Below are 17,302 nucleotides of genomic sequence, written 5' to 3'. Positions count from 1 at the left end.
TCCTGCTGGTCCTCACAGGCCCATCATGGGGGTATTTGAGGAAATAGAGGGCCTGTCTCCTCCGGACCCTGATCTCCGGGGGATGGAACAGGGCTGTGAACCCTGGGAGGACCCTCCTGTTCAGCATGGGTCTTCCGGGTTCCTCCCCGGGGTCACACAGGGAGCTCAGACATGCAGCAAGCAGGGACAAACAAGAAGCCCCGGTCCAGGGGGGAAAACCCACCAAATGAAGGAACATACCAGGCATGCAAGCTAGACCCAGGAGTCAACAGGCTGAGGCTTAGCATCCCCCACGGCGTCCACCAGCCTGACCGCGGGCCTGCTGGGCCCAGGCGGAGGGGCCTTCCTGCCAGGGTCGGGCTGCAGTGCGTGGCGAGCAGGGCAGACAGGAGTTAGAAGCAGAAAAAAAAGCAGGTTAACTGCAACACCGGGCAGCCTAGGCTGGTCGCTGTGGACAGGGAAGGGGTGGGGTGGATGTGGGCCCCCCCCCCCCCCCCCCCCCCCGGGCAGAACGAACAGGGTGGCTCTGGAGTTGGTGTGGCTCACACTAGATATGGGTGCCACATGGATGTACCCAGAGGCTGGTACATGAAGCCAGGATACTGGCACAGAGTAGGTGGCAGGTGCTTCCCTTTCCCGGGACCACAGAAGATACCCTACCCGCTCCCCTTCACCCCCCCACCCCCCACCCCGCCACGTGTAAGGGAAGGGTAGAGATCCATTTGCTCAGACTTGGTCCTATACAGGCCGTGGCTGGGCTCCTTTGTAGCAGACAGGGGTGTGCACTGAACCCCTCAGTACCAGTCTCACTGATGTATGGGCCCTGCAAGCGCGTGCCACCCCATGTCCCAGAGCCCTGATCAAACTTAGCACGACATGGCTGTTCTCTTGACAAGGCCGAAACATGAAGCCTCCCTGGGTACTTGCTCACTGCCACTCACTTTCAACAGCTCCTTCTCAGAGGTGTCCCCTGTGGAGTCACTGCCCAGTGTCCTCCGTTCCCTCCGGTCAACTGTGGCATACCCATCTGCAGGGTGGAAGAGATCAGGGCACGGAGAGCTGTGGGGAGGGCACCTCAGGGACAGGTGACCTTCCTGCAGCCCAGACAGAGAAAGCCCTGGAGAGGCGACTTCAGGTCTCAGTGCCAACCAGCCACGAGGCCTCCACCCCAGCTCGTTACCTTCCCAGCCCGGATCCAGCCCATCCCAGGCTGCTGTCCCTCCTGCTTCTCTTCCCTGTGTGCTCACGTGCTCACCTGGACCAAGTGTGTCCATGGGGATCACATCTCTGGTGGCTGACTTCTCCCCATCTGCAAGGCATGAGCAGTGTCTGTCTGTGAGCAGGAGGCAGGATGGGGAGGCAGGGCAGACAAGCTCGCCCGCCACAGGACAGTCCTCACTGACCCTCCAGTGCTTAGCACTGCTTTCCGTCTTCTGCCTACTGGCAGCACCCACAGAAGACGAGTTCCCAGGAGGCTGACCGCATGAAAAGTCTCCAGCACTGAGCCATCTCAACAGCCAAGTCCCCTCCCTGACCCCACCCACCTTCCTAGCGCCTCAGGGTAAGCCCGGTCCCTCTCCCCCCTGTGCTCACCAAGGTTCTTGTCGACGAGTGGCAGTGTGCTGTCATCGAAGCCCCCGGGACTGGGCGCTCCTTTGGGTCCTTTGGCGGTGCTAGCGGACTAAGGAGGCACAAAACACAAGGAAGAGGCAAGGCCAGTGCCACTCCTGCTTGGGGACAGACCTGGCAACGCGAGAGAAGGCAGGGCAGCTCTACCTGGAAGCGGGCCTTGGTCCAGCCGTCCCTCTGCAGGGCTCCTCGAAGCTCCTTGTAGCTCCACACAGTCTGTAGCACGTGCGATGCTGCCTTGGCCTCCCGCACTGATTGGCTGCAGCGGCAGCAGCCAGGGCTGGCGTCAGTGGTCCTCCTCTCCTAGTCCCCCTCCATCCCTCCCAAACCCACCCTGCCCTCACCCACCTGGAGGCCACGAGTGCCACCAGTGCAGGCACACCCCGGGCCTGCAGGAGCGAGCGAGCATTGTCCAGGCTGTCGGACACAATCTCGTGGATGGTGTTGAGCACAGCTACCACCGTGTCCTCCTCCAGGTGGGCACCAGGGTGCGCAGGTGCCTGTGCGTTGCGCACATTCCGCACTAGCTCCGTCATGGCATAGCTCCCTAAGAGGGGGGTCAGATGGCGGGGTCAGATGATGTTAGGACACGTCTCTGCCCTACCCTGGGGGAAGGAGCAGGGTTCAGACAAAGGGTATTAACAGGACTGCCACAACCTCCATAGCAGAAGGCTGAGCCTCAAGGACCAAGGCAGGAAGGCCTAAGCTCCCACAGCTCAACCAAGGAGCAGCCCAAGCACATGGGTAGAGTCTAGTCCCCTGAACTCCTGTCCTCCCCCACACCTGCCCCGCTTCACAAGTCCTGGGTCAGACCCTCAGCGTCCTCACCAATGAGGTCTTTGTTGCGCTGGTCCAGTGAGAGGTTGCGAAGCGCGATGGCGACGGCACGCACCACCTTGTCGGTCTCAGACTGGAGCAGCTCCACCAGCACCGGCAGCCCACGCTCCTTGCGCACTGTGGCCCGGATGTAGGTGGCCCACTGCGAGGGTGGCACAGGAGGTGACTGCTCAGAGGGGAGGTGCCTCACACAACACCTACCCCAGCCGCACCACACCACCCACGCTGGCCAGGGCACAGTGCTCGGAGCTGCCGGACCCTGAGGATGTGTGTGTCCCTCGTCTCCCACTGGCCCAGATGGAGGCAAGGGCCCGGGGCAGAACAGGGGAGTGCCTGGAATTCCCGTCCAGGTCTTGCCCTCCCTGCCGACCTAACCCCTCACCGTCCAGTTGCCGGCACTGAGGTTTTGCAGGGCACCAGCTGCGGCTTCCAGGGTGTTGAAGTTCCGGCTCTCCGTAAGGAGTGAGAGGTAGAGACGTACCACCTCGGGCTGGTACAGCAGCTCAAAGCCTAGACATAGGGGAATGGCAGCCCAGAGTCATGGTTAAACTCCCCCTCCTCCAGCCCCTTCTTAGTCATCGTTCTGAGCTCGGGTGAGCTGAACCGTCAAGTCATGCTTAGTATCAATTAGTGTCCCCATTCAGAGATGGGCAAACTGACAGCCAGCCAGGAGACAGAGCAGGCGGACCAGGCCATTCCTTCCTTAACTCTGCTGGCAAAGAAGTAATCTGGCAGTCTGCACAGCCAGGAGGTATGGTACAGGGAGATGGACACTGGACTTCTTTAGAACAGAACTCACCTTCCCTGGATATGATCAGGGCAGCAGCCCTGAACACAAGGCTCACCTACCCTCCCTGACAACAGGGACCACCTTCACCAGTAACAGATGGAATAGCTGGGCCCCACCTCTAACAACAGGCCCTGCATCCCGGGCTCCCCAGCAACTGAGGCCCAGCCTGGCAGCAAGGGTGGCGTCCAGCAGACCTCAAGGAGAAGCTCTAAGGAGCCTTCAAGCCTGCCTGTGTTAGCCAGGGGCTTCTGCCTAGCTCAGGACATGACTCCCACACCCCACATCTCATCCCTCTCCCCTTCAGCCTGCTGGGTCTCTTGGTCCTCAGGTTCTCCAGACCCATTATCCTCTCAAGGCATCTGCACAGGCTGGCTACTGTGCCTGGACCCACCCACAGCCCGGTTAGGGGCGTCTGGGTTCTTCTGGGCTCCACCAGGCAGTCTCTCCTCTCACTAGGGTTAGTTCCCAGGCAGAGTGTCAGGTCAGTGCCCACTGGAAACCCAGCAGACACAACAGAGCGGGGGTGACCCACCCTGGTCTACAGAAGCCCTTGGGCACAGCCGGACCCTGGGTCATGCCCTCTCGAAGTAACACAGCCCAGTCGCTGTCAGGATCCCTCCAATCCACCTCTCGCTTGCTGAGTGACTGTGAAGGAGTTTACCTGGAACACCTGTGCACGCTGACCCCCCCCCCCCAAGAGTGCCAAGCGCCAACCATCCTCTAGGAAACTGAACTCCGAGAGTTAATTGTTTGCATATCTGACCCTCCAGCCCCTTCCAGGCCTGCTCAATGGCACAAAGCCTTGACCCCTGGCCAGCACAAGCCCTAGGCTCTCCGGCTCTGCCTCTCCATCCATTCACCTTTGGCAGCCTCAGTTCGTTTGGGAAGGTCCAGTGTGTCAAAGTTCCGGTCCACCTCTCCGTCCTTCTTCCCTGGAACACAAGGGTGGCAGGCATTGAGAGGTCGAGTCCATGAGGGACAAGTGTGTGCCAGGTTAGGCACAGCCCTCTCCTGCTGAGCCCAACGGGAACTGGGCACTAAGAACACCCTGGAAGAGATACACTGTCCTCAGAGTAAGGAAGCAGGTTGGCCCAGGACTTGGTAGCGTTGTTGGAGCCTAGGAACAGCCTAACCATGTCCTGAGTACCGAGACCTCACCTCTCATCAGAACCAGTGACACACTGGACCACAGTGCTGGGCCAGAAAGTTCATCTAAGAGGAAAACTGGCCCCAGCTGGGGGCCGGCCATGGGCCAACCCTTACTGTACAGAAGGATGGCCATATCTAGGCTGAGCCCCTACAGAAGCCAGTTTAAACTCTCAGCCCCTTCTCCTTCAGCTGAGGGAACTCTAGCGGGCAGCAAGCCATTGCAGAGGGCCTGGTGCCCCTGCCCTGCTTACCCGTATAGTACCTCTGTGCCACGCATCACCCACTGCATCAGAGGGCCAGATGGTCCCCTGGTGCTGGCCACTCCCTGGGCCCTGCCACTGTTTGCTCTGTCCCAGCGCGGGCCTGGTAACTTGTTCTGACTTTGTAAGCAGCAGCCCCTGGGCCTCCCCACCCGCCCAGGGCCGGCATTCCAGTCTCTGCCATGTCTATGCTGTTGTCATGGAGATGGCTGCCCTTCCAAGGGGCTGGGGGTGGGGCAGGGCCTGGAGGCTGGAAGGCATCCCAGCTGCCCTACAGTTGTCATGGAAATAACTGCCTGAGCTTAGGGAACGTGAATGTCACTCTGCTGCCCACTGCACTTGCCAGACCTGGACAGCAGAACACACGGGACTCACCTTGGTGGAACCACTCCTCTGGGCGGCGGCGGAAGCACAGGAAAGAGGAGATGAGCCTCAGCAGCAGCAGCACCACCCCCCTCCCAGGACTCAGACTCCCACCCACACCAGGCCAAGCAAGCAGGCTGTGCAGCCTCACCCCAGAGACTCTGGGGGCTCAGTACCCACAAGGCACAGGGAAGGTCTGTGGTCAGGGGCGGGTGAAGGCAGCGCACCTGTACCACTGCCTCTGCTGGAGGATGCAGGGACCTGAAACCTGTACCCTGCAGGTGCCGGGGGAAGGGGTGTGGTTACAGGGTGCTCTGTGAATAGCCAGGTCGTGGCGTTTGTGGGCCCTCAGAATCCTGCCCCAGAGTAGAGACAAAGGTGGAAACCACAGCCTGGCCCACAGAAAGGGATTAAGGCTGGGCCTTGGGTCTGCGCCTTTCCCAACTTGGTGCATGCCCACGGGGCTAACTACCTGTCTTCTAGCCTCCAGAACACCTGCCGTGGACATGGAAAGCCCTGAGCCCTGGGAGCAGGGGGAAAGAGACATATCCCAGCCTCACCCACACACCTTTGGCCTTCTTGCCACCAAAGCAGCTGGCATCGTCCTTTCTCCGACGCTGGGAGGCTGTGGCGCTGCCCTGGATCCCAGGCTCGGCCTCCTGGTATCTGTCTGCCCCTGGAACCTCCTTGTGCACGTGGTAGGACAGGTTCCGCATGATGCACACGCAGTTCTCTACTGACTGTGGGAAGAGGTGGCCTGGTTGGGCGCGAACACCGAAAAAGGGGGCTGCTGATCTTCCCAGGCCCTACGTGTGAAGATGCTATGGCCAGCGAACACCACCAGCACGGTCAGCCTAAGCTGGGGGAACTGCGTGGAGGGGCCACGTCCCCTGCTCTGGGTAGTTACTACCTGCTCCCACCGATGCCATTCTAGGGGGCTCCCAACCTTGGATCCTGTTCCTGTGACCCTCGGGCTCCGAGAACCTAGTTCCCATCTGTCCCACCCACCTTATTGTCTGTGTCCTTCCTGCCCACAGCTGACTGCAGGGCATGTAGGAGCGCGTCCACCAGCCCTTCGCACTCCCGGAGTCGCCGCCGGGCCTCTGCACCATCCGAGCTCACATTCCTGGGTGGAAGGGAGCAGGACCACCAGTGACCCCCGTTCTTGCCTCTCTGAACTCCCCAGCCCCCTAGGCCTCAGTGGCTTTCATCTGCACCATGGGTCCTGCTGGATCACAGGGAAGGTGGACAGGGTGGCCTGACTGTCCCAGGCACTGGGCTTTAGCTTTGTATCTGTGGGGGAGGAAGCAGGTTCTCTGGCTTCCAGCTGAACTGGAATAGGATAGAGCTGGGCCCCAAGAGGCCAGAACCCATGATATGCAGGCAATTCTGCCCTATCGTTTCAACAGCAGTGCCCAGCATCAGGACCCTGTAGCAGGACCTCAGGGCCACAGGGCTCCATCTGTGGGTGTGAGGACAGCACCACTGGAAATCGCAGGGACTTAGGATGTGGCTCAGAATCTCCTAAGATTGGACAAGCTCCTGCCACCCTGCAGATCTGGCCTATGCCCCACCGCTGCCCACACCTCAGGCAGCCTGATGTGTTCTTGAAGACGGTTGTCCACTCGGCGTCCCGGGGCTTCGAGTCTTCGTTAGGCTCTCGCTCCCAGCCTGAGTGGGGCACGATGACCTCATGGGTCAGCGTCTGTAAGCCGTGGTCAATGATGACCATCTTCAAGGGCTCGTAGGATGACAGGTTCCAGAGGGTGCCTGTAATGTGCCATAGTCAATACCCCGGCAGGCACATGAAGCTAGCGTAGTTTTGTTGGGGGTTTTTTGGGTTGGCTGGTGATCTCAGGATGGCACCTAGGGCCTTTGCACACGTGGCAAGCATTCCCACGAGCGACACCCGGCTCACATAAGAAGTCAGGAGCAGTGAAAGCTCTAAGAGGTTCTAGGGCCCCACCGAGCCCGGGCAAGACGTCCTGGCAGCACCTAGTGGTGGCTTCCAGTTAGCAGGGAAGGGGCAACTTCTAAGAGAGGCACAGCCAGTAACAGTTTATCCCACCCGCTCCCCGCTGCAGGAGGGGGTGGATGGACGGCAGATGCTCATGAGGCCACAGGGCCATGGAGAGTCAGCCCTGTGACCCACCCCCACTCCAGGCTCTCCAAGGCACAAGCTCTACTCCTGGGACCCATGCCAGCACCTGGGCCTGCTAGACTCCTGCTGCCTCCACCTACGGGCTGAGCCACGCTCCTGTCAGCCATGGCCAAGGCCCACTCACCAGTGACCAGCTCACGGACCTCATTGTCACGGGCGGCTCGCAGCAGGCGCACCAGGGCTGGCACACCCCCACAGTCCCGGATGGCGGCCTTGTTGTCAGCATCGCGGCCATAGGAGAGGTTGCGCAGCGCCCCGCAGGCCCGGCGCCGCACCTCGGCCCGAGGGTGGTCTAATAACGCCACGAGCAGGGGCAGCCCGCGCAGCTGCCGCACCCGCCGCTTGATGCCCTCGTTCTCAAAGCAGAGGTGCTGCAGGTAGGCCGCCGCATTGGCTTTCACGGGGTCCACAGGGTGCCGCAGCATTGCCAGCACCTCGGGCAGCTCAGGGTCCCGCCAGCGTGGCTCCTTGCGGGCGCTGTCCACCGAAGGCGAGCGCCGCACCGCGCGGTCCAAGCTGCCCAGGCTGCCCCTCTCAGGCTGGGCCAGAGGGGCCGTCGCTGCTGGGAATGAAGGCCGCTCATCTACCAGCTCACCCGCATCGTCTGCCGTGTCCTCAAAGGCCCTGTGAGGGTGAAGAGATCCTGTCAACACCTTCCCAGCGGCCTGCAGCCCCACCCCCACCCTGTTCAGCATCCTGTCTCTCAGCCCCCAACACAGTGTGGACACCAAGAGTTCCACCCCAGTCCAGCCAGTGCAAGGTCACGGTTACGGCCAAATGCAGCCATTAAATGGGCTTGCCTCCTTCCCACGTCAGGAGGTCCACTCATTAACACTGTTACTTAGCCGTAGCTTAATGTGGTTCGATGTGGCTTCTGTCAGTGACAGGGCGGGAATCCCACCTCCTTTCTGTCACGTTAGCTGACAATACCAGCCTATGAATGGTAGAATATCCTCCCTGTGAGTGGCCACTCCAATCAGACCATCTAACGAGACACGTCTGACTCTCAGTTGTCCTATGAACTCTCAAGCCCACTTCCCAGGGGAGGTTCTGAGGCCAGGAAGGTCAGGTCACTTGCCCAGAGTCACACAGCAAACTCTAGACTCAGGCTGTGGTCATGGTTTCAGGCTACACACATAAATGGGGAAGGCATAGAGGGCAGGATCAGCGGCCGTGCCAGGAAGGACCAGGGCCTCTGGGTTGCAGCTAGTGTGCATGGTAGAGACTTAGGGTGAGAAACATCCGAGGCCTTAAGCGGAGTCACACCATCTTCTGATGTGATGTCATCAGATGTAAGCCTCTGACGCCTGGGCCTTCTTGGCCAGCAGGTGATTGGAACAGAGCCAGCGTTAGGCTTTGGCACCAGCTTAATGTTTATCACCCCAGGCCTGCTCCTGCTGCCATCCTTGGGGAGAGAGGAAGCCAGTTCACACTGAAATGCGGCCTGGCCGCCCGTGGGATACTCTGTAGCTGGGAAGCGGAAGTGGGAATTCCCGGAAGAGGCAGTCACAAGCAGCCGGCGCTCACCTGGCCCGGAGACCCCGCCCATACTCATGTCTCCTCCGCGCCGCCGTGCCATAGTCAGGCTCCAGGTCAGGGCCGCCCTCGTCATCGGCAGCCAGGCTCCGTGTATCATCCTCAAGGCCGTACGGCTCAGCTTGGAAGTGCTCGGGCAGGGAGCGGCCACTTGGCGGGCCAGGCTCTGAGCCCATGGGGAAGGCTTCTCGGCGGCCAGGCAGTGTAAAGCAGCCATCCCCAGGCCCCGGGCCCAGGAGGCCGGTACGTGGGGGCCGGACCCCGAGCCCTCGGGACAGGCTGCCATAGCTTGGGATATCGCGGGGCTCGGGGCCATCGGGAAAGCCACCTCCACTGCTGAGGTAGGCTCGGGAGAGCGTGGCTGCTGGGCCACCACCACGCAGAAGGAAATGCCGGTCCAGGGGCCCATCAGCAAAAGAGCCAAGCGGGGGGCCACCGTCCAGCAAGGGGAGTCCGTCCGGGCCCAAAGGCACCTGGCGTACTGTCCTTGTGGTCACAGTCTTCACTGTCTTGGTGACCTGACGGACAAGAAAGTGGCACATGGGCTTTCGTGGCTCTAGAGACCTGGACGGCGCTAGGGTTCTCCATCCAAACAAATAGTGGTCCTTAGGGGCCAGCTCACATGCCCGTGCCACAGAGGGACGCCTGTGGTTGTCCAAGCTGCCCTTTTCTTGCCTGGGTCTGGACATACCTTAGTCTCAGTGCGCCGGGTTGTACCATCTTCTGATGTGACAATGGACACGTGGGAGGTGGGCGTGCCAGGGTCTTCCTCCACTGTCACCGTCTCCTCCAGCACCTCAGGTGCCTCCGGCATCGTGGCCAGCGATGCCTGGCTACCCGGGCTCTGCTCCTAGAAGGAGAAGGGTGTCAGCGGTCAAGGTTCCATGCACAACAGGCTCTGCCTTGGACTTCCGCTGACCATGCACCAGGGGTTATCAGTTCCTCAACCTAGGGATGCGGTCCAAGGGGAGTCCATCTGGACCAAAGGCACCTAGCCTATTATCCTTGTGGCCATAGCCTTGACTTTCTTGGTGACCTGACGGACAAGGAAGTCGTTTATGGGCTTGGTGGCTCTAGAGACCTGGACAGTGCTCTGACAAAGCCAGGCTGGCTCTACACAGGCTTCTCTAGGCCCAAAAAGGACCAAGAAGGTCCTGTAAGATGTTCTCCTGATGTCACTTGCCTCCTCAAGTAGGCCTTCCTCCCCATCCTCCTCTACAAACTCTGAATAGCCAAGTCTTGGAGACACAGTCTCAGCACGGTTCACACAATCCTGTGCCAAGATCAGCCAGCAGTCCTCACAGTTCCGAGACACCCACCTCCCAGAGCACAACACCCACCCACAGTGCTACAGTATCCTTGCTCCTTCCGGCCCAGATGCTCTTGGGACATGGAGACCAGGCATCATATCAGACACTAGATACATGGATTCTTAACTATAGCCACCTTGTCACCCTGCACAGAGGCGTGATGTGGGAATTCTAGGTAAGACCGTTATGGACTGAGGCCCACTTGCATATTAGTCAGACTAGCCAGTGTGGAAACCAACTCCAAAGAGACAGGCCAGTTCCTGCTGTGCAGAGTGGCACATGGATCTGAGAGCCACCGTCTGCCCTGGGCCCAGGGCCTCACCCTGTCAACATCTCAGGGTTGGCATCTGGCCTGGACAGGGGTTGGAACTCAAGCTACCATGGGCGGGTTAGAGGAGACACACTCCTTCATAACCATGGCTGGGTCAGCAGAAGGCTGTGCCTCACCTGGGGAGGGTTAGTGGTTCACACTGCATCTCCCCCAGCTCAGGAGCCACAATGCCCTTGCCTGGCCGGCTCCTGTCCTAGGGGAGCACCTGGTCCCTGACTGAGACAGTGTATGAGTGTAAGTGTATCACTAGCATGACAGGATGTCTCCTGGGCTCTGGGAACACAGGCGAGTGGAGGCACAGAGCACACTGCTCCCTCCCTCAGGAGCAGGGCAGCCCAGAACTTATGCAGTCCCAGCAGAGGGATTTCAGGAACCTATCTAACGAGGAAGGCTTTAGCTTTGCCTCACCTCTTTGGGACATTGCCTCGGCAGTTACTTTCCTAGCCTAGGGATGAGATGGAATGTCTGCTGGGGCCTGGCCAGGAAGAGGAGACCCTGTTCCCTGGGAAAGAGAAACAGACGAGGCCCAATGCGGGGACAACTGGAAAGATGCCAGACTGGGTGACATGGGCACTTCTCCAAGGACACTGGGTAGTTGGGACAGCTCTGTGCTGAGGCCTGGGCTGTCCCATCTCTATTTGGTGACTGAGTGTCAAGCCATAGCCCTCACTGCTGGACCCTGGGGAGCTAGTCAAGAGGGTTTTTGTTTGTTTTTTTGGGGGGAGGGGGAGGCTAGGGGCTGCATTCCTAGATATGGAGGAGGGGGAGGAGCAAGGCTGAGGGACAAGTTGCTTGGGACATTCTGCCAGGGGACAGGGCCCCTGTGTAGATTTGCATGCATCTACATATATTAAACATTCAAAGAAGAAGACTGCCCGACTCTCTATCTAGGTAGTAAAGTGAGGAAGGATAGAGGACACTGTGAATCACAGACCCTGGGCTGTGCTGAGGATATGACACACAGGATCCAGCCAAGGGTGGCAGCCCACAGTAGCAGTCTCCCACTAACATATGGGCTGAGGGATCCTGAGCTTCCAAGAGTCTCTGTTAGCAAATGACCTCAGGAAGCTAAAAACAGTTAATGACCTCACCCAGGCAGCCAAGAGTGTCAAGTCAGCCATGTTCCTGGGAAAAATCAGGCCAGCTACACATGCCTGGGCACACACACAGGCAGGGATCTGGACTCACACAAGCACACATCTCTAACCCCTCAAACAGGAGCATGTGTACATACATGCATAAGTTCCCAGTCAGGAACACAGGTACAAGTGCAGATTTATGTACATGCCCGTTCTCAAATGCACCCCACCACCACCCACCTGTCTGTACCTTTATTGGTACTAGCCCTTACATGTGCTTCCAATGCACAGGGAAGGAGTCACTGACACCCTATCACCAACTGACTGTTGGGTTTTCAGTGGTAGTACAGATGGGGAAACTGAGGCCTTTGGCAGTAAGATGCTCAAGGCCACCCTGGGACTCAGCTTCTGTAATTTCTTTGTGGCGGGTCTGTGTAATGGTGTGCTGACAAGCAGCAAGATCGACATTCAACAGTGAAGGCTGGTGGAGCGTCTCCGTGTGTCATACCAACCCAACGGCCTATTCGTTCTCCATACTTCTACCCTGTAGCCTAACAGCTGATTCTGGGCAGGCCTGGGGTCTGCTAGAGCTCTCTCCCTGCCTGTGGAGGACCTACCCGGCCACCATGCTCCGGAGGAGCCCCACAGGGCACAGCGCTGAACAAACCTGTGAGAGCTGTTTCCTCATGCACAGAAGGGAAGGCCACAGGAACCCATCCCACCCACACGCCCAACGCCAGGACCAAGGAGAGGAAACCAAGACGCAATGGGACGTAGCAGCTCATGCACTGTATGGATGAGCATCTATAGTCCACATCTTGCAGAACAGACCATAAGCCTTGTGCAACACCCTGTGCGTTACCTGTTGACATACATCAACCACAGAATAAAGTGAGATGCATACCCGGAGCCCACACCGCCCAGGGCCCTGGAGGGCACAAGATGGCCACCAGTGGATGGATGGCTTGCGTTCTGAACTCCAGCATGGCCCTCTTAGGCAGAGTGTAGGACAAGTCAGGCTGGCATCTCCTACCAGACAGGCCCTTGGTCACCACAAAAACACCATCTCTTTTTATGCCCACAGCATTCTGCACAACCCTTCCACAGCCCACAGGAACAGCGAGCCTGTCAGGGACGTGGCCCGAGGCAGTGGCTAAAAGGCCAAGGGGCATGTGGGCTGAACAAGCGAGGGAGAGGGCCAAGTGTCACCATTCCCAGCTTTCCTTAAGCTGGGACCCCAGACACACTGGCTCTAAACTCACGACCGCCTGGGCAGTCAGTGGTCAGAACCTGCGGACCCTATCAGGTGTGTGAGAGAGTTCCCTTCCACCACCAAGTGTCTTTTAGGCAGTCCCTGCTCCAAGCGGCCGCAATTTCCCTGCCTATTAACCAACCCCACTCTCTGAACACAGCACAGGTTGCATCCTTGCCCCTCACCAGTATTGGAAGGCACATAGGCTGGTTGCCGGCAGACCCCTCCCGCCACCACACGTGGGCAGTACCAGCCTCTGCTCCTCCCCTCCCCTCCCCTCACGTGCAATGCCGCGGCAGAGAGGGTTTCCATTAAACCTCCAGAAGCTGCTCCACTGGTCCCCAGAGTGTAGTCAGAGGCGCGCGGAAGGCGGGTGGAGGGGAGGCGAGAGAGCCCCCAGGGAGCAAGAGGCCTAGGCCAGCTTCCTTGGGCTGGCAGGCAGGCCTCACTCTGTCCGGGGAGGGGCCGCTGGGAAGGCCCTGCGTCCCGCCCCCTCGACCCCCGCCACCTGTCCCACGGCCGAAGGGGTGCACCCTTCTGGGAGTCATGCTCGATCCGAGCGCAGGGTCTCCCGGCTTGCGCCCCCACGCGGGGCTCCGGCCCCTGCCGTACAGCCGCGCACGGTGCTCGCACACGGTGCTCGCACACGCCCCCTCCGCGCAGGCAGCAGGCTCACTCCCGCCACCGCTCCCGGCCCCGGGGTCAGCAATGCCGGCTCGGGAGCAGACAATAGCTGCCGAGCGCTCGCGGCTCGCCTAAACAAAAGCGGGTCTTCCCGGGTAGGCTAGGGGCCTCAGGACACTGCCCCCGCCCCCCGCGGGGACCGAGTTCTTTCCAACCTGTCTGAGTTCGGCCGGCATCGGACCGAGGCTCGGGGCTGCAAGCCGGCGGGGGCGGCAGCCGGACCGCGCTCCGCGGGCCCCCGGGCCGCTCCAGGTCTACTGACTCGCTCCGGTGAAGGCGGACCTGGCAGCGGCCACGGCTGGCAGCCAATCGGGCGGGGCGCACCCGGGCGGGGCGGGCGAGGCTCCGCCCACAACAGGCCTGGGCGGGACTCTGCAGCTAGGCCTGACCGGTCGCCAGCCCCTAGGTCTTGGCTCCCAGCATCGCGCCCTAGGGTCAGTACCCCACCCCCACCCCCACCCCGAGAGACTTTGGCAAAGTCTTCCTGCTGAGGTCTCCGAATGTGAACGCCCATCCACCCCTACAGTTGTGTAAACTGAGGTACCACAGAGCAGATCAGGGGCAAGGTTACCGACCTGGGCCAAGCTACTTCTCCGAACCGTGAGTCACCTGCCTTGAGACATAGTTTTGGTATGGTCAAACTGCAAATCCTCAGACCCTCACTCCGAATGGGTCTCCAAGTCAAGGTCACTGCAGAACTTAGTGGGGACTTTAGTGCATGACCCTACCGGCACCCGGCACCCGGTTTGTGTCTGGAGCGCCCCATGAAAACACAGTGTCTTCTCACCCTCTGAAGGTAATACAATGTATCAAACAGTGGGGCCAAAAGCCAAGTCTGGAATTGCTCTGGGCTAGAAAAATCTCTGGACTGTGGCTCTTGTCAGAAGCCCTGGAAACTGAGCTGGCTTCAAACCCTGTCTCCCAAGCCTTGCGTCTCCTGGGAAATGACAAGCGGGCTGTGGGAATCAGAGCCAGCAAGACGTGGCTGCTCCACCCTGAGCCTTCCAGCAGCACACCTGGGGAGTCTGACTGCCGGAGGAAGACAGCACAGGGAGGAGAGCGGAGACAATGAGCAGGACCATGAGAGCAGACCTGGGGCCTGCCCAGGGAGGCTCGGAGGGTACTCCAGGGAAGGAGCCCAGGTTGGATTCCCCGCCTCCTGCCCGCCTGCTCTTCAGCCCAACCTGAAAAGTGAAACCTGCCCCGAGGCCCCGCCTTGCCTCCCTGACGTGGCTGCACTGTGAGATGTTCAAACATGCTCATGCAGGCGAGGTGTCCGCTGGCCTCGGTTTCCCCACTCAGTCCAGCATGCTCTGACCTCCATCCTCCACCCACAGTCACCCGGACCAGTGACTAGAACACTTAGGAGGGAATGCAGGCCGGGTCTTACGGTGAAGCTGTTTCTGTCTTCTGTGCATTTTTCTAGCTGCTAGTGTCCCAGGCACAAACGCATTTCGGCTAAGCCCGAGGCAAGTGCAGTAGCCTAGCAGCCAGGTCACAGTGCCCACCCACCTACCCCACCCCGCTCTGCTCCAGGTGATGCAAGGCAGGCAGGGAGGGCCGTGGAACAGCCCAAGGGGCAAGGCTGCGGCCCTCGACTATAGCTCCCAGGCTGCAGGCCCCATCCATCACCCCAAGTTCTCAGCCACCTATGCTGACCTGTGCCTCACAGGTAGGTCCTGGGTCACCTCCCATCGAGATTCCTACACAAAGATTCAACACTGAGGCAATGGCCCGGCCAGCCCAAGCCTCTTCATGTCCGCAGTCTGATCTGGCTAGAGCCAAGAGAGCCAAGAGTGGGATGGGGTAGTGGGTAAGGAGAAGACACAGCCTGAAGTCGGCAGCTCCAGACTGTGGGAACAGCTTCCTGGCGGGGTGCTGACCCTGAGGGTGCCCTGGGTCTGTCCTCCCATACTGCTTGTCAATGAGATGGAAAACAGAGCCTGTTCTGTCCCGGGAGGGCTGCACTGAGTTCCCTGGTGCCTGAGGAACAGCCTCAGGGTCAGTGACTGCCACTGACCTCATGTGGCCCAGCCGAGCTGTTCTAGTGCCTTAGAAGATTAGGGAAGGTCTGGGGTACAGAGCTCACTATTCGGCTGGATATGGTTATATATGGTAGGGAAGGTTAGGGGTAGAGAACTATTCGGCTGGATATGGTTTTATATGGTAGGGTCTCCTGTAAACTAGGCACGCACTGTATCACAGCCTCACCATTTGAGACCGAGAGTCTGGAGTTTGACTCAGCTCCTCATGGGTGTGGTCCACTCATCCAGGTCCACTCCCCCAGTGCTAATTCACTGTTCTGCCTTCAGGAACCACTTAGCACCATGTAGTTGAAAAAAGGGCTCTTCAGCCAGATGTAGTGGAGCATACCTTTAATCCCAGAAGTCACAGGGCCGAGCCAGACAGATCTCTTGTAAGTTTAAAGCCAGCCAGGGCTACCTTTGTCTCAAAGAGAAAAAAATGGAGGGGAGTGGGGAGGAGGAAAATGGCTCCCAACAGGCTTGGGGTCTCCTGGAGATCTGGAAATCTGGTTCTGACTGTTCTACATTTTAGGTGAGTAGATGTAAATGGACGTGGGAACTCTTACCTGTGAACCATCGGACAAGGACAGACTCAGGGGCCAGTCCCAACCTGTCCCCCAAACCTAACACAGGCAGCTTGTCTGTGAGTCTCACATGCCCAGTGCCTCCTTCCCTTTCTGGCTAAAATGGGCCAGAGTTCCTCCAGTCTCCAGCAAGTGCATGCTAGGCATAGTCCCCTAGGATGAAAGCCCAGGAGGACTAGAGAGGAGGAATGCATGGGAGGGCAGCCATGGTTAAGAGTGCAGGAATTGGACAAGGGAGACTGAGGAGCTCAGAGGACAGCACAGGGCCGAGCGTCTGTTCTGGGTGGTGAGGAGTGGCCTCCTCTTCCTGCTGGAAGCTGGCTGAGCCTCAGCCATAATGGAAACCTTGATAATCATAGCAGACTCCAAACCTCTGCATTTACTCATTCTGGGACCTCCCTGCATCATGAGGGTGTGGGGAAAGGCCAAGAAACTCTGGTGCCTGGCTGTGCACCCCACTTTAGCATTCTCAGGTCCTGGCTATGGAACAGAGCTCCCTACCTGGGGCCTGAATGCTGTGTAAGGGCAATGGCCTGGGGAGAAACTGATGCTAGGTCACTGAGCTGTAGGCAGATGGTGAGATCCTGCTGGGTTGGACAAAACAGATCCAATCCAGCTACCTAGGCCCTGAGGGCTCACTCAAGGGAGGGCTCCGATTCTGAGGGTCAGGCATGTCCTGCTCTTTCCTCCCTTTCCTCCCCCCAGGGCCCAGCAGACCTACAAGTCACTGCATGCTAGCTGTGATCCACCAAGACCTCAACTGCTTCCTCACTTGGCTGTCTTCACCTTCCCCCAGACTATTACCTGCAGAACCAGCTGTTGCCAGGCCATTGGCAGGGCCTGCCCACTGCCCACCATACCACCACTGCTCATGCCAGGCTGCTGGGCACGCTCCAGCTGCAGGGCAACGTGGCGCCGCTCTTGCTCCAGCGCCCGCGTCAGCCGCTCGAAACGGGCCTCCTGTTCCTTCACCGAGGCCAGAATGCTGGCCGCCGAGTGCACGTTGCAGTCCTCCATAACCAGGGTGCCAGCCGCCTGCAGGCAAAGCAGAACAAGCTCAGGGTGGGGCGGAGCACTGACCTGGTGAGGCCATCCTGGGCCCCCTGCCACCCTACTCACAGATCACAGGACACTCTCCCAGACCAGAGCATCCAGCTCTCTGGAGGGAAGCTGCATTGATTAAATTCTAAATTAAAAGCCATTAATCTGAAGCTGGCCGGAAGCAGGCAACTCCCTCCCCGGGAGGCTGGGCCTCTGACCCAGGCTCTTCGGTTTCCTGCCAAGCTCAGCTGAGCCATGGACCATGGGTGTCT

General features: G+C 59.4%; 1 protein-coding gene across 10 annotated transcripts in view; it reads right to left on the bottom strand.

Annotated features, from left to right (window-relative positions):
* Positions 1-17,302, bottom strand: part of Arvcf (ARVCF delta catenin family member) — a 62,445-nt gene that overhangs the window by 929 nt on the left and 44,214 nt on the right. For 2 of the 10 annotated variants that reach the window (XM_076548482.1, XM_015987918.3), the window contains 17 exons: positions 16,794-17,024; positions 9,417-9,575; positions 8,717-9,243; positions 7,314-7,813; positions 6,615-6,798; positions 6,037-6,154; positions 5,597-5,768; positions 5,041-5,058; positions 4,117-4,188; positions 2,849-2,976; positions 2,458-2,608; positions 1,978-2,176; positions 1,777-1,888; positions 1,594-1,681; positions 1,256-1,309; positions 942-1,027; positions 241-360 (listed from right to left, as the gene is read on the bottom strand). In XM_076548482.1, the coding sequence (XP_076404597.1) occupies positions 253-360; positions 942-1,027; positions 1,256-1,309; positions 1,594-1,681; positions 1,777-1,888; positions 1,978-2,176; positions 2,458-2,608; positions 2,849-2,976; positions 4,117-4,188; positions 5,041-5,058; positions 5,597-5,768; positions 6,037-6,154; positions 6,615-6,798; positions 7,314-7,813; positions 8,717-9,243; positions 9,417-9,575; positions 16,794-17,024 (2,907 nt within the window). In that variant the 3' untranslated portion in view covers positions 241-252. Of the gene's footprint in view, positions 1-240; positions 361-941; positions 1,028-1,255; positions 1,310-1,593; positions 1,682-1,776; positions 1,889-1,977; positions 2,177-2,457; positions 2,609-2,848; positions 2,977-4,116; positions 4,189-5,040; positions 5,059-5,596; positions 5,769-6,036; positions 6,155-6,614; positions 6,799-7,313; positions 7,814-8,716; positions 9,244-9,416; positions 9,576-13,536; positions 13,766-15,754; positions 15,830-16,793; positions 17,025-17,302 lie in introns of those variants that run through there. The other 8 variants (XM_042259022.2, XM_076548484.1, XM_076548486.1 and 5 more) reach the window with 7 other exon arrangements.

This window comes from Peromyscus maniculatus, chromosome 12 (assembly GCF_049852395.1).
Source record: "Peromyscus maniculatus bairdii isolate BWxNUB_F1_BW_parent chromosome 12, HU_Pman_BW_mat_3.1, whole genome shotgun sequence".
NCBI lineage: Eukaryota > Metazoa > Chordata > Mammalia > Rodentia > Cricetidae > Peromyscus > Peromyscus maniculatus.
Note: the sequence above shows the minus strand (reverse complement) of the source record. Positions and strands in the feature narration are given on the sequence as shown.